General features: G+C 43.9%; 2 protein-coding genes across 2 annotated transcripts in view; both read right to left on the reverse strand.

Annotated features, from left to right (window-relative positions):
* Positions 1–3,243: 3,243 nt before the first annotated feature.
* LOC306791072 (secretagogin-like) lies at positions 3,244–8,481 on the reverse strand (the record flags this gene model as incomplete). Its single annotated transcript, XM_079287691.1, has 11 exons — positions 3,244–3,369; positions 3,473–3,541; positions 4,033–4,092; positions 4,201–4,246; positions 4,358–4,413; positions 4,487–4,564; positions 5,108–5,164; positions 5,841–5,930; positions 6,124–6,219; positions 6,564–6,634; positions 8,412–8,481. 11 exons carry the CDS (start codon positions 8,479–8,481, stop codon positions 3,244–3,246), a joined length of 819 nt encoding a protein of 272 aa, XP_079143817.1.
* A 257-nt stretch (positions 8,482–8,738) lies between these two features.
* Positions 8,739–14,621, reverse strand: part of carmil1 (capping protein regulator and myosin 1 linker 1) — a gene marked incomplete at its 5' end in the record, with an annotated part of 20,227 nt that continues 14,344 nt past the window's right edge. Inside the window, 10 exons of the mRNA XM_079287846.1 lie at positions 8,739–9,713; positions 10,000–10,182; positions 11,149–11,286; positions 11,474–11,644; positions 11,795–11,837; positions 12,500–12,977; positions 13,264–13,379; positions 13,628–13,884; positions 14,133–14,199; positions 14,386–14,553. Coding sequence (XP_079143972.1) covers positions 9,595–9,713; positions 10,000–10,182; positions 11,149–11,286; positions 11,474–11,644; positions 11,795–11,837; positions 12,500–12,977; positions 13,264–13,379; positions 13,628–13,884; positions 14,133–14,199; positions 14,386–14,553 — 1,740 coding nt within the window. The 3' untranslated portion in view covers positions 8,739–9,594. The remainder of the gene's footprint in view (positions 9,714–9,999; positions 10,183–11,148; positions 11,287–11,473; positions 11,645–11,794; positions 11,838–12,499; positions 12,978–13,263; positions 13,380–13,627; positions 13,885–14,132; positions 14,200–14,385; positions 14,554–14,621) is intronic.

Genomic DNA, 14,621 nt, shown 5'->3' on the forward strand with positions numbered 1-14,621 from the left:
GATTGCTGGGAACACGGCACGATGAGCTAGCTAGCTCTTACTGAGTGATGAGCGAAATGAACGAGCTGACGGAATAAACGAGGCTTCACGCTAACGACGTACTCTGTAAGTACTTGAGTGAATGTCAGGAAACTTAGTGTTCCGACACTCCATAGTGTAGACATGAGTTTCAAACCAGAAATGTAGACTCATTAATAAACTCGTATGTTAACTTCAACTGATCTACCATTTCACAAAGGCCCAACATCTGATCAAAATAAAGTTATAGTACCATTCCAGCGAGATATAAAGCATTGTCACAACAGTAATTTTGCAAATTTCAAATGACGTTCATGACAGATAGTTCAGTTCCAAGTACTTTATTGAATTTCATAAAAAGTTGATGCCAGGACAGCCTGCGGTCAGGAACCTGTGAACAGAAATATCATTTAGCAAGTTTGCAATGCATTCATCTCAACTAGAAAGAAATTTGCATTGGAATTTTCTTCACCCTCATGTAAAACATAATTTGTGGCATTAAATCTAGTCAAGAACATGTAACGGCCAACAAACTTACTGTGACGATACTCGGTCACTGGTGTCCGTTTTAAACACGCACCAGTGGCTGCTGCCACATGGGACGCTCCGGGGATGACATGGGAATTGGTCTTGAACCTCTTGGATCAACATTTGATTTGGCAGACTTATTTCTATTCTTGGGTAAGACAAAATCCCACATCGTGGCTTTGGTCTGGATGACACCATTTGCATTGGGGTTAGCGTGAGGTGGCTGCTGGTAACTAGCCTGCTGGGGCCTGGACGGCTGCTGGTAACTCGCCTGCTGGGGCCTGGACGGCGGCTGGTAACTAGCCTGCTGGGGCCTGGACGGCGGCTGGTAACTCGCCTGCTGGGGCCTGGACGGCGGCTGGTAACTCGCCTGCTGGGGCCTGGACGGCGGCTGGTAACTAGCCTGCTGGGGCCTGGACGGCGGCTGGTAACTAGCCTGCTGGTAACTAGCCTGCTGGGGCCTGGACGGCTGCTGGTAACTAGCCTGCTGGTAACTAGCCTGCTGGGGCCTGGACGGCTGCTGGTAACTAGCCTGCTGGGGCTTGGACACCTGCTGGTAACTAGCCTGCTGGGGCTTGGACACCTGCTGGTAACTAGCCTGCTGGGGCCTGGACACCTGCTGGTAACTAGCCTGCTGGGGCTTGGACTGTGGGCCAGATAGCATAATAATTCCACCACTTGAAGCAATACCCGACTCAAATCTTTTTCCGATCTTTGGAAAGACAAAATCCCCCATTGCACCTTTGGTCTGGAAGCCACCCTTTGCATTGGGGTTATCTTGAGGTGGCTGCTGGGAGTTTTGCGTGGGTTTTCGAATGAGCCGTGAGCCAGGTATGTAACTAGAAACACTTCCCTCTGGACTGTAACTATCTACTTGCCCACTTTCACTGGATCCAGAACTACCCAGAAACCCTCCAGGCTGTGCAAACCTCTCATAATTGGATGCAGAAGCAGGTTCATGGTTTCCTGGATAACCAAAGTGAGGCGTAATGCCACTGGAGTCGCCACTTCTGTAGCCGAGTGCTAGAAGAAGAAAGATATTTCAGAAGGCCAGTTCTGTAAATAAGTTGCTAAATTGAAAATGCAGCTCTTGCAGCATGAATTCTTACCATTTGCATGCTGCCCAAACGCAAACAGTGAGAGCACAAGCACTCTGAAAAAATATGAAAACGTGAACAAAACACATGACAGAGGAATTATACAGCTGCTGAAACAAAGAAGAGTAATCGTACCTCACGCAAAACCCAAAAGACATTTTTGGTTCTCAAACTGAAGCTAAACAGCCTGCAATATGTGTTGCTGTTCGCAGGGAAACCAACAGACTCTCGTGTTTCCGCTTTCTGACTGCTGCACAGACAGTGGACCTTTTCAAGTGTCGGTGCCGACCAATCATGTCGCACGCTGATGAAGTAATTGTAATCAGGCTGGGACGTCCACTCTCACAACCTGAGCAGGTGTTTGCAATTCAGCTAATTCAGCTAATTCCACACATTTCTTCAGTTCAGTTTGTAGATCTGCTTTAAAGGTAAATTCACACAAATTACAAACCTTCCCAGGCTCCTCGTACAGATAGCATGAAGTACTTTTGGTGAGCTGTATTAAAATGAAGCTGATGTCCCCGTGTTGCGTGTTTAGTGTTCTTGCTACATTATATATTCAGATCAGTATTTCATTTAGACACAGCTGCAGCGAGCACTGCATGACATTTACTGCTTTCTCACTGACAGGTGACACAGGAAGTTTACTTAAAAACAAATATGCAAGTGGTTTAAAACAGTGATTGTCAAATGGCGGGTCGCGACCCAAAAGTGGGTCACGGACCCGTTTTCAGTGGGTCACGGGCCTTTGCCTGCATTTTTTATGCAGCGGAGTTATTCGCACTCCTTAACAGTATTTGGCCTTGTAATGCTAATAGACACCCGCCATTTAACAAGAGTATAGAAGAACACCCACAAAGTTTGTTTTCATGCTAATGGAGCGAAATGCAGTGCGACACCGACTACTTGAGATCTGGATTTTCTTACATTGAGGACAAAAACCTCAGTGTGTTTTGTGCAGCGAGGTTCTGGCGCGGTTCTGTCGTGGCTTGTCATTAAGGGGTGATGGTGGGTCCCACAGCCAGACCAGTTGAGAACTACTTTTGTAGATGAAAGCCCATCGAAAATATTCCCCATAACTTTTGTTTTTCCAAAGCATACAATAAAACTTTGTGCAGTGATTTAATAATGCAGTTTTCGTTGTCGTTTCAGAGAAGAAAAACGTATCTGACAAAGATTTAATACTTTTTTATGAACAATCATTCATGTAACTGGTTCACAATAATGCTATGCAAACACTGTTTCATATATTAAGACATTACAAAGAAGCAAGTCATGAAAACAGCAACTAGCTATATTTGGAATCCATATTTAAATCATGGTGGCATTAATCCACATATAATGCACATTATGTTGACTTTTTATACAGAAAAATATATAAATGGACATGTACTGTGCTTTTATAGAGCATGGAATATGTAAATACATTGGCTTTTAAACACCAAACAGAGCCGGTCAGGGAGGAGATACACTTCCAAAAATTAGGATGGGAGAAGGAATGGAAATAGTAGAAGATGCACATTGAAATTAAAAAGAGAAAGAAAAGCGGTATGAAGTGAGTAGTGATGGAAATAAAGAGCTTTAATGCTGCGAGGGTCTTTTATTTGAGTTTGAGGCCGAGGCAGAGAGCCAGCTCGTTCCTCTGGATCTTTCCGTCTCCGTTGATGTCGCAGTGACCCATCAGGGCTTTCCTGAACTTGTCCAGGTCTGTGCCGCTGATGCTGGGCTGGAGGACAGGGTTCAACAGAGAGGTCAGAGGTCAACTGATGGGTGGAGATGTAAATGAAATGACACGGCAGTGATATCGTGATGAATAAAACCTTTTTTACCTTCGCCAGCTCCATCATGTCCTTTACAAAGCCATCCACTTCAGGGCCCTCCAACGCACCCGTCTTACTCTACACACACACACACACACACACACACACACACACACGCATGCACACACACACACGCACGCACGCACACACACACACACACACACACACACACACACACACACACACACACACACACACACACACACACACGCACACACCAAAATTCCATCCAAAATACACATTTAGGTGTTTTTATTTTACTACTTTGCTTATTTCGTCTGTAGATTTCTCCTAAAATCACCAAAAGTCACCATTAGATAATGCCTCATTTGCATATTTGAACATACAATTTTAGAAACTTGTAGCACAAAAAATAATTGTCGTTATTTAAGGAATCAACCGGAAACGTTTCGTGATGACATCTATTAGTTGATAAAGTATTTTAAATGTATATTGTCTTCCAATCAGCATTCAACATGAACAAATATTCATGAAGCAAATATTCAAGTGTTATTTTACAGGACATGCGGTCAGAAAGACATCAAACTAAAATCGAAATGCAAACTTACAACGTCATAGTGAGCAAATATCTTCTCAAAGTCTCTCTTCCTGTCCTCCTGACTGCAAGCCTGACACCAAAGACAGCAAGGAGAGTCATGAAACTAGAATTATCCAGCATCATCTATCAGTCCAACTAAAAGCATGATTAAAAAACGTCTCAAACTCTTCAAACTCACGTCCATCTTGAACTTCAGGAGGAAGTTTTCTTTCAGGTCCAAGATTCTTCAGAAAACGAGAAACAAGTTATTCTGTTCTTATTATTTAGAGACAGAATTATCCTCACTTTAAGAGATGAATGATTCAAATGACATCTGCTGGAGAGATCAGCAGTACCTGGCCACGTCGTTTAGGTCCAGTCTGCCGTCCCTATTCTTGTCAAACATCTTCATCTACAGGAAGAAAACAAACCAGAATTATTCTGTCGATGACAAGAAGAAGTCAGCAGCACGAACATCTGGTTACCATGGTGTCAGTGTACTGCTCCAGCTGTTCAGGGGTGATGGACTTCCTATGTTGAAGGAAGAGGTCCTGCAGGAAGCCCTGAAGGGACAAAAAGGAAAAAAAGGTGTAACAGAGGGGGGCACTAGGACCACGCAGAGGTTTTAGACAATCAGGTGAGAGCCTTCAAGCTCAGATGTTCAGGACTAGAGGCCATGCTCCGTTACCGTTTTTTTTACTCTCGGGTTTCCCACCCGGTCACCCCATGTTTAACATCCCAATGCTATGAATTGTGGGTAATTCCTTCAGGCAAAGTCTGCAGAAATGAAGACTTAAGGAAAGTGTGTCTGCGATCGTATGATCTCTGATCTCTCATTGTTGTGCGTTTTCCTATGAACGTCCAGCAACACGTGTCAATTTCAGCTCATTACATGAACACAGTCTTTTCAAAATGATCTTCACAGAAAGCAACTTGTTTTGGCAACAAAATTGCTAAGTTAGTTTTAGGAAAAGATCGTCGTTTGGGTTAAAATAACTGACATCACTGAACATCTACCTCCACCTTGGAACTCTATGTTAAATTGATTTCTGTCATTGGATCCACAAGATCCACTGCGATCTACTCAACCTGAGCACCAGAGTTACCTTGAGCTCAATCGCTGAGATGTAGCCGCTGCTGTCCGAGTCATAGCTCCTCCAGATCTACACAGACAGACACCGGTTACTAACAATGCAATAAATACAATGTAAAGTTTGAGTCCAGCCACGGCAATGCTCATGACAACCTCCAACATGTAAGTCATGAGTACGGTGACAGTTCTCTACGTTTCTGCGTTGTGGTGCTCAGGTCAGAAGTGATGGAAGTCTGTCTGCTGTCTCATGTTTAGTAATCTTTCTCCGGTGACCAATATTCACAGCACATTTCGTGAAAATCAAACCAGTTTTTGGAAGTTGACCGACTGAGTCATCCTCCGTCCGTCATAATGATTCAATTAAAGGAATATTTCACCCACAAAATGACTATTTGTATATCAGTTACTCACACCTGGAGTTTCTCTCTCTGGTCTCTACGGTGAACAAAGAATTAAAAGAACTGAGAAAAGCAAGCCAGTGTCAAAGTGTTTAAACTGAAGTTCTGATGTTCGTTTTGCTCCCATTTAATTCATCAGGACTTTTTTCCCTCTATTTTCGATTCTTCGTTCGCCGTGGAGGCGTGAGAGGAAAAACGAAATGTTCCTCAAGAATTGAAGGTAACACGGAGAGAATGCCGGATACACAAATGTTTATTTTGGGGCTTTAATAAAAGAGAGGTAAGTGAACAAACATCACGTCTTCTAGCTTTACATTGACATCTTGTTGAGCTTCTTTGACCCCTCACCCTCATGAACTCCACGCTGTTGTCCAGCGGCGTCTCTCTGCGAAATAGAAGCAGGAAGTTCTCCTCCTCCGGCAGCATCACGGTGGCCAGCTGGAGAACAAAACCCCAAAACAAACATTGTAACTGAAGGCTTCTTTACAGTTACATGATACTAAATGCACAAAGATCTCCAGCAACAACTGAAACATCACCTGAGTATCTTACTCTGAGCACAGGCTACACACATCCATGAATACTGTCAGTGATCCCAGAACCAGCTCGGAGGGAGAGAGCGGATTTGTACCTCTTGTATCTGCAGACGTCGGTCAGCTGCGGTGTCGTAAGCCGACATGAATCTTCCTCTCAGTCTTCTGATCTTCTCCTCCGTTATCTCCTCCTTCTGAAAACAACATGGACTTCATGGAGAGTTCAACTTTCCTGATGCAGAATTTGACTTTGTACTGAATGCTACATGCATATATCAGTGTAGTTACTTCTATGGTGCACACACACACAACCCCCTGGTGGTTTCATCAAATACACCTCTGTGACACAAAGCAACACACTGTGATGAAGAAGTGAAAATGAAATGCTTAAATAAAGTATAATTAATGAAGTCAAACTTAAAGAAGTTTCACCGATCAGACGAGGTTGTAGAGATGAAACTGAAAAGTTGAGTTGTTTATTCTATATTTTATTCCATCAACCTTCAGGTGAAAAGCAGATCACGTTTGATCTCTGTACCTTCATCCCAAATGTTTCCAGCATGTGTTGAAAGAAGGCGTCCAGCTCCTTCCCTTCGATGTAACCGTTATCTGGAAACACAAGCAGGCGCCTCGTCAGCTCCAACAGCAGCTCAGCAGAACATAAAGGAGACCTTCTACTTTCACCGTTTCATGAAAATATGAAGATTAGTCCAGTCAACCGGTTTGTGTGGCTTCAAAGACAACATTTATAAAAGAGGGTGAAGGTAAGTATATGTTTCACTTCAGCTCGATGGTTGACTTTTTCACTGATTATCTCTGTTAAATATTGAAACATTCATTGTTAGTTAATTCACAATGAATTATGCAAACATAATATCGAGTAAGGACAAACTTCCTTAAACTGACTCTGAAGGAGTAGTGTGTAGGATTGAGTGACATCTAGTGGTGAGTTTGCAGATTACAACCATTGGTTTGAGGACTGCCGTTTTGTAGCATCGAGATTGGCGATTTTGGCCGTCGCCATCTTGGATTTTGTCCGTCGCCATCTTGGATTTTATCCGTCACCATCTTAGCTTTTTACAACCAGTGAACAGGAAGTGACAATATTTGGACCGAGGAGGAGTTACTGTCAATCACAGTAGCCCCGCCCTAAAGCATCCCCTGCTTTATGGTCTGTGTGACTCTAAATGGACCATAATGTACTAAATGAACATCATGCTGTATTGAAGAAGACGTGAAACTAGAGATTGAGACATAAACTCATGTTTACAATGTTTACTGAGGTAATAAATCAAGAGAGAAGTAGAGTCATTTTCTATAGACTTCTATACAACCAGAGGAGTCGCCCCCTGGTGGACACTAGAGAGAATGCAGCTTTAACACATGAAGCTTTGACTTCACTCTCAGAACTGAAGGTTGCTTCCTGGTACAAACATGAAAGTCTCTCTAGCGCCACCGTTTGGTTTGTCCGTTCTGGGCTTCTGTAGAAACATGGTGGACTCTGTGACGAGGACCTGCTCCCTTTATAGATACAAACGGCCTTTTCTTAGCGAACGAAAACACAATGACTCCTATTTTCAGGTGATTATACACGAATAAAAACATATTACATTCCATTTAATCCTTCACACTGCTCCTCTAAAAGTGGTAAAAGCCTGATCGTCTCTTTCATGAATCACATCATGTCATTGAGATTGAAAGTTCTCCTTCTGACAGAGATCATGTGATATAATAAATAAAAAATAATCTGGAACAGCTACTTGCCTTTTCGGTGAGATTGATTCATGCCTCAGTTTGTTACTTTGCAAATTTGGCAGCTAAAAAATCACACATGAACCTGTAAGGACAGACGTGACATTCCTCCTTCGATTAGAACGAGATTAAATCATTGTAGGGAGGTAGAATGGCGTTCTAAGCATCTAGTACACACCCAGGAGGACCCAGTCTGGGGTTAGGCTCTTAAAGTTAAACGTCACGATTATGCAAATGACCCCTTAAATTAGGATTTCACAACACAAACTCAGGTTGGGCTGTACTTCTTCACTGCAAGTGTGATTATTATCCCTGCAGTTCTTTTAACTTTGGATGAATATTCTTTGTTGACGACACGTTGATTATTTTTAAAGTATCTGGATGTTTTCTGCAGAGGTGACAGATAATGTTGTGACTTGTCTCAGCTGCGATGTTCTGTATTAAACAGCCGTCATGACACACAAGTCCTAATTTACCACGATTGTCACACCGTCAATTAAAGGTCTTCTCTGTATGAATGTGTTGTTATTCAATCGTTTTATTTTGGTTGCATTTTCAGGCACAATAAATCTCATTATTTACTCATTTAGCTCGCTGAACAATCCGACGTCCGAGCCATTAAAACCCTTCTCACCGTCTACGTCGAAATGTTGCCAGATCTGTAAGAAACCGGCAGCGTCCAGGCGGTCCAAGGCGCTGTCCATGGTGCTGAGGACCAGTCCACAGGTCGACAGGTGACAACAAAACTAAAACTAAAGAAACGCTTCTTCTACAGGCGCAGAGACGAGACAGAGACCGTCTGTTATCCACGGAAATAAGACGTTTTATGATTTCACCTCCAGGCGTCTGCTGAAATCATCTAAATGAGACTGAAGAGGGATTCAGCAGCTTGTATATGAAGGAGGGAGAGAGAGAGGGAGGGAGGGAGGGAGGAGGGGGAGAAACAGACGGAGAGAGAGAGTCTGGACACTAAAACTGCATTTATTGGTCAAATAAAACATACAAATACAGAAAGATCCGACAGCTGGACGTCACATGTCCAGGTTTGTACATTTGATGGCATATAAACAATAAAACACAATTTTACTTTCAAATCTTTAAAAGAAAAAAAAAGAAGAACATTTAGATTCTGACAAAAATATTTCCCAATAAAATAGAAAACCACCACCATCTATCTTAAATGTGAATCTGTGCAGATTCAACAGCACGCCGTTGATGTTCTGCTACCAATACAATATAAACCCCAGAGTTTGTGCATTTTACTCCCATATAAACCCAATTTATTCCACAAACAGAACCAGAAACACATGGGAGCGTTGGTACATATCGACATCGATGCAGCAGTAAGTGCAGCAGCACATGATAAGCTGTGTCATGGTGAGGATGCAGCAGCAGTGTTTATGCCTCGTTATGTGGAGGAACTGTGAATCCCGGAGACTCTACAGTGACCTGAACGCAGCGTTACATCTGACTTTACACTGTAAAAATCTCAACGGTTTTAAAGTGTAAGAAATATCTGCAGAACTGAAACTTATACTTTGTTGTTGAGCGTCTCGATTTCGGAAATAGTTTAGAAAATAATCTCAAATCAAGGCCCATTTACTGGATTATATTAGACGTTTTGGTGTCTATTTAGCCGGACAGCTGGGACTGATCCAAGATCAGGAACTCCGCAGATAACAGCACGACACATGCTAAACACACTCCGCTTGCATGTGCCTCACCAGGAGATGTAGAAATGTAAAGAATCACTGTTTTTGTGTGATTGACCTCGTTGCTGTGGAGAGGATTCAGAGAGCGTCAACATCTGGCTGGTGTCAGACCGGAGGGGCGTCGTCGGACTCCTCCTCTGATCTGTTGTCAGACTTGAGATCAGCGGCCGGAGGAAGAATCTCCTCCTCAGCTGGGCTGAGATCTGTGAGAGACGGAGGCCTCGCTGAAAAGAGAAAGAGAGAGAGAGAGAGAGAGAGAGAGAGAGAGAGAGAGAGAGAGAGAGAGAGAGAGAGAAAGAGAGAGAGAAAGAGAAAGAGAACGAGAGAGAGAGAGAGAGAGAGAGAGAGAGAGAGAGAGAGAGAATAGATGAGCAAGAGAATGAGGGGAACTAAAACAGTGGAAGATGTTTTCCCGTCTGACTGGGGAATTCAATGAAAGTACCATAGAAGAACAACTATCGCTTCACGCTTGACTCAATGTGTAAGTGCAGTCAGTAAGATTCGTGCTACATTTAGAAACAGGATTCGTGAGATTGACAGGGCGGTGATTAGTCGGACCGTAGGCGGGGAGGGACTTGGCTCGCTCCCGGTCGTCCTCGCTCGCAGCGGGAGGACCGGCTGAGCTCTTCAGAGACGACCACCGTCGGCCACCGGTGTCCGGCTCGACCGGAGAACCGTCCACGGGGAACTCACCTGCAGGGAGAGAAGAAAGATTCCTTCTCTTTTAGACTGATGGAAAACAGAAAATTATAATTAATTCTGTTTTCAAAACAACCAACGGACGACAAAATGACAACAGCTTTAAAATTCATGCTCTAAATATCAAATTAAGCACCTTATAAGGAGTGACGAAATCATATACGTCATACAGAATGTGTGGAAACACAATCTTGATTTGAATGTTTATACTTCATTCTGTAAGGTGTTGTCATGTGACAGCATATAAAGATATGGTGTAGGTTTAAACACTGAGCCAGAGCTCATGCTCTCTGCAGTGCCTGAGAGAAGCACATCCTCAACAACTGACTGAACCTGGAATAACACTCTTCGCGTGTGTAATAAACACTCTTCGCGTGTGTAATAAACACTCTTTGCGTGTGTAATAAACACTCTTCGCGTGTGTAATAAACACTCTTCACGTGTGTAATAAACACGTCTTTTCCACGACAATTACATAGAAGGACTGCTGTTTTAGGGAAAAATACTTCCTGAAAGTGTTAATTGTACAAGTAGAGAACTACAAAATCTCACACACAGCCTTGAAAGTATTCATTAATCAAACTGTCACCTGTTAACTTGAGTGTTATATTTTCAGCTGTGCGGCTGCTCACATGGAGCGCTGAGTCATACAACCTTCATCAGGAAGAAAGAAAGTATCCTAGCAACCACGGCTGTCTGTCGGCCATCTTCTCCACAGCATTCATCCCTTCAGTGCGTGTAGATTCTCTGCTGATTCACTCTTTCGTTCTCTGATTTGGCTACTTAATTTGTATATAAAATCGTTGAAATGATGCAAATAAAAGGGCATATAAAACGACAAAGATCTAAGATAACCTGAAAGTTAATTGAATAGAACTCAAATGTGATCTTTATCAAAATATGACCAAACTCCTGTAAGTATCGCTGCGACTGAGGCCTTGTTCATGAGGGGAAACCAACCGTCCCGTGGAGACAGCGGTCCTGCAGAGTCGCTGCTGGTGCTCTCTCTCTCCTGCTCCGACGGCGCCCTCTTCAGGCGAGGAGCAGGAAGTGGTCCTTTGGCAGATGAGCTGCCTGCTGGAGCCTCAGCGGACTCATCTGAGAAACGGAGAACAATAAAACAATGAATTGATTTAGTACAAATACACATTTATATAAGAATCACATTCCTGCTTGGGGTAATAAAGATATTTTGAAACAGCTGTTCTTGTCTGTCTGAGAAAAACAAACTAAAAACGAGTATATTATGTCTTTTGTTTCCCTGTTTCTCCAAATCATTGCCCACCGAAGACGTAGGTGCTGTCCGGCCTGGGGCTGGTCGGACTGGCAGGACTGAGGGGCCCAGAAGTCCGGGGCCCAAGCGGAGGTTTGGCGGCCTGCGGTGGGGGCGGTTTGGAGGTGACGCTGGGTGGTTTGGACCTGGGAGTCGGCTCTGGTTTGGACTCATCAGCGTCCGCTGGGACAACGGGGCGGAGGGAAATGACCAGAGACAGTTTAGGAGTGATATATATATATATATATATATATATATATATATATATAAACTGCAACCTTCTAAGTATGGATAGAAATTCCAACATAGGTCAACGGGTAACATGAAACTCACCTTCATCGTTGTCCACATTGTCCTGTAAGGATGATAACTCAGCCTGCAAACAGAGAGGAGAGCGTTTATTCAAGTTCGAAGTGATTTATTGTCTTGTGCACAACTATCAAGAGAAGTCGTTGGCGATGATATTGTTAGATATCAGCTTCCCTCCAACTAAAGAAAATGAAGATACAATTTAACACACTAAACAAAATTACTAGACAATTACTAGAACTACTACTGCGACTACAACGGAGAATGTAATTCCACAATAGCACATGTATCACGCTCAAATTACAAATCAAAGTTTGGTCATAGACTGCCCATATGAGTTTGTAAAAATTAAAATGCATTCATTAGAATTTTGACTGTAATAACACATTCAGATGTGATACATTATAAAGCCTCTTGTCCCCTCTGGGCTTCCATACTCCAGCTCTCTAACTCTTTGTTTCAAGTGCTTATTAAAATGTTGTCCAGTATAAAATATAAAAGTTGATCTGAACGTTTCAGCCTTCGTCAGCGCACACTTTTTAGCTGTTGCCGTGGAGAAACAGCTACTATAGCTAGCTAGACTACAAGATACCTTTTTTAAATTGTTAAAAATGTTATTTCATCCTGCTGTATGCTCTCACGTTTGTATTGAGGCTTTCTGGTACCAAGATATCGGTTTAACGATGGTATCAAATGCTTTAGGAGTGTTGACCCATGAGCTCCACCCACCTTCTTTTCAGCCATTCTCTCCTGTCTGGCCTTCATCTCAGCCAGCAGGTCCATGCCCATCACAGGGACCCCAATATGGCGGGGAATGTGGGGGTTCTCCTTCCTCTCCACATTCTCCTTATCCTCCACATTCTTCTCCTCAGCAGGTTCGGCGGCGGTCGGAGAGGTCTCCGTTTCAGAATCCGTGTGGTCCGAGGATGGAGCCCTGTGGAGTTCCTGATGGGGCTCCGCCACAGTGCCCGGGTTTCTCGCGGGAGGCGTTGGCGTCGTTTCCTCGGTCACTTGGGTAACTGAGGGAGAGGGTGAAGCAGAGGCGGAGGAGGCAGGCTGGGGTGGAGTGATGGAGGCGGCTCCGTGGCTCTTCTCTGAGCGGGACGTCCGGGATTTGATGAGGTTAAAGAATCCGCTCTTTCTGGATTCCCGTTTCTTATCTGCTGCTTCCTCCGTGCTTGAGGACGGACCTCTCCCAGAGGGGAGTCTAGAGAAGATACAACATTTAAATTATTAGAAAGAAATACACTTTATCCAGCCTTACAAACCAACAACATCTCACATGTCTTCATATTGTGAGAAAGCATCCGGTTACTTTCTATGCTGATGACACACACCTTTACTTCACTTTTAATCAAACGGATTTAAAAAAATTATCCATTTTACAGAGTTGTTTTTAACACAAATCGTCATCAAAGGACGTGAAGCGATCTGTGTTTTTATGTTTTTTACGTGCACGTCACAATCGTTTCAGTTTGAAGCTTAACTCTCACTTGAAGCTGAGTTTGATGACTTTCTTGGAGAAGAAGTCCTCCAGGCCCTCGTCTAGCTTTCCCATGATGCTGTTCTGCTCTGCCTCCTGCGGCGTCGAGCTGCCGGCGGCCTTCCGCTGAGCAGAGGTGGAGACAGAGAGACGACGCTCAGTGAAGTTGTATTTATTCTGCCAGTAATGTTATCAGGAAGTTAACAAACTCAACAGCCAATTGAGCTGCACCATCTTTATCTTAAGTCCTGGGCTGAAGGGTAACAGTATTCATTCTAGGTCAAGATTATTGATATTGATACTGATATACAACAGAATATATGACAAGACCAAAGACAGATCGGGATCACTGATGATTTGGGTATCAAACCTACAGCTGGTCGGCTGGGTTTTGTCCTCTTCTTGGGTTTCGGTCGGAGTTTGGTGTGATGCTCCAGCATCTTGTGCTCCACAGGCGGCAACTCGCCCAAACAGACAGGCTTTGTATCCAGTGGAGTAGGGGGAGGGGGCAGGTCTCCGTAGTAGGATGACACTCTGTCCAATGGCTGTGCAGGAGGAGGAGGAGGAAGAGGAGGGTCCTCCACATGGATAGGAACCTCCTCCAGAGCCTTGTCCAGGTCAAACTCCATCTCTGTCGATCAAACAGAAGACAAAGTTAACAGTTAATTATGATTATGATTATGATGAAAAACAATCCAAAACTCATTGACGAGGGAGCCGTTTGTGCAAAACATTTCCAGATGTGAGGACTCATTCCTGCAGCACTCTATGGACACCGTAATGTCAAATTGCAGCCAGAAATGAGGAGCAGGGACGGTATGGATTGTGTTAAAGAAAGTTGCTACCTGGAGTAACTTTATGTCATTTTCTGTCACTCACCGAACGCCACAGAGACGGGTCGCAGCATCCTCACCAGAATACTCCTCCTCTTGGATTTCGGAGTCATCTAAAGAGCAGAAACAGGTTTTTATCTTGATTTTTTTAAGAAGTACAAGTTCTTGGTGTTAGGATGAGACGTGTTGATTTTACAGCAGGGTTTCTGTGCCTGTGCAGACTATTCCGAACCCATTTTATACAGGCTGATACGCAGTGACTGGTGTAAAAGCGTTTGTGTTGTTGTGTGCTTTCTAACAATGCAGCTGTCCAAATCCTGCAGCCCAGCTTTCTGGTCCCGGCCCTGGCTTTGTTTCTGTTCCTGGTTGTGTTTCTCCGGCTGCAGAACCGTTTCATCCAGAACCTCCGTCTCCATCGGGGGCTCGCGGTGCAGCAGAGGGTGACTCTTCCTGATCACATGGTCGCCCTGGAGACAGACGGAGGACGCAGAGGGGGGGTGAATGGACGGACAGACAGACAGACAGACAGACAGAC

This window comes from Melanostigma gelatinosum (assembly GCF_949748355.1).
Source record: "Melanostigma gelatinosum genome assembly, chromosome: 17".
In the NCBI taxonomy this organism is placed as follows: Eukaryota; Metazoa; Chordata; class Actinopteri; order Perciformes; family Zoarcidae; genus Melanostigma; species Melanostigma gelatinosum.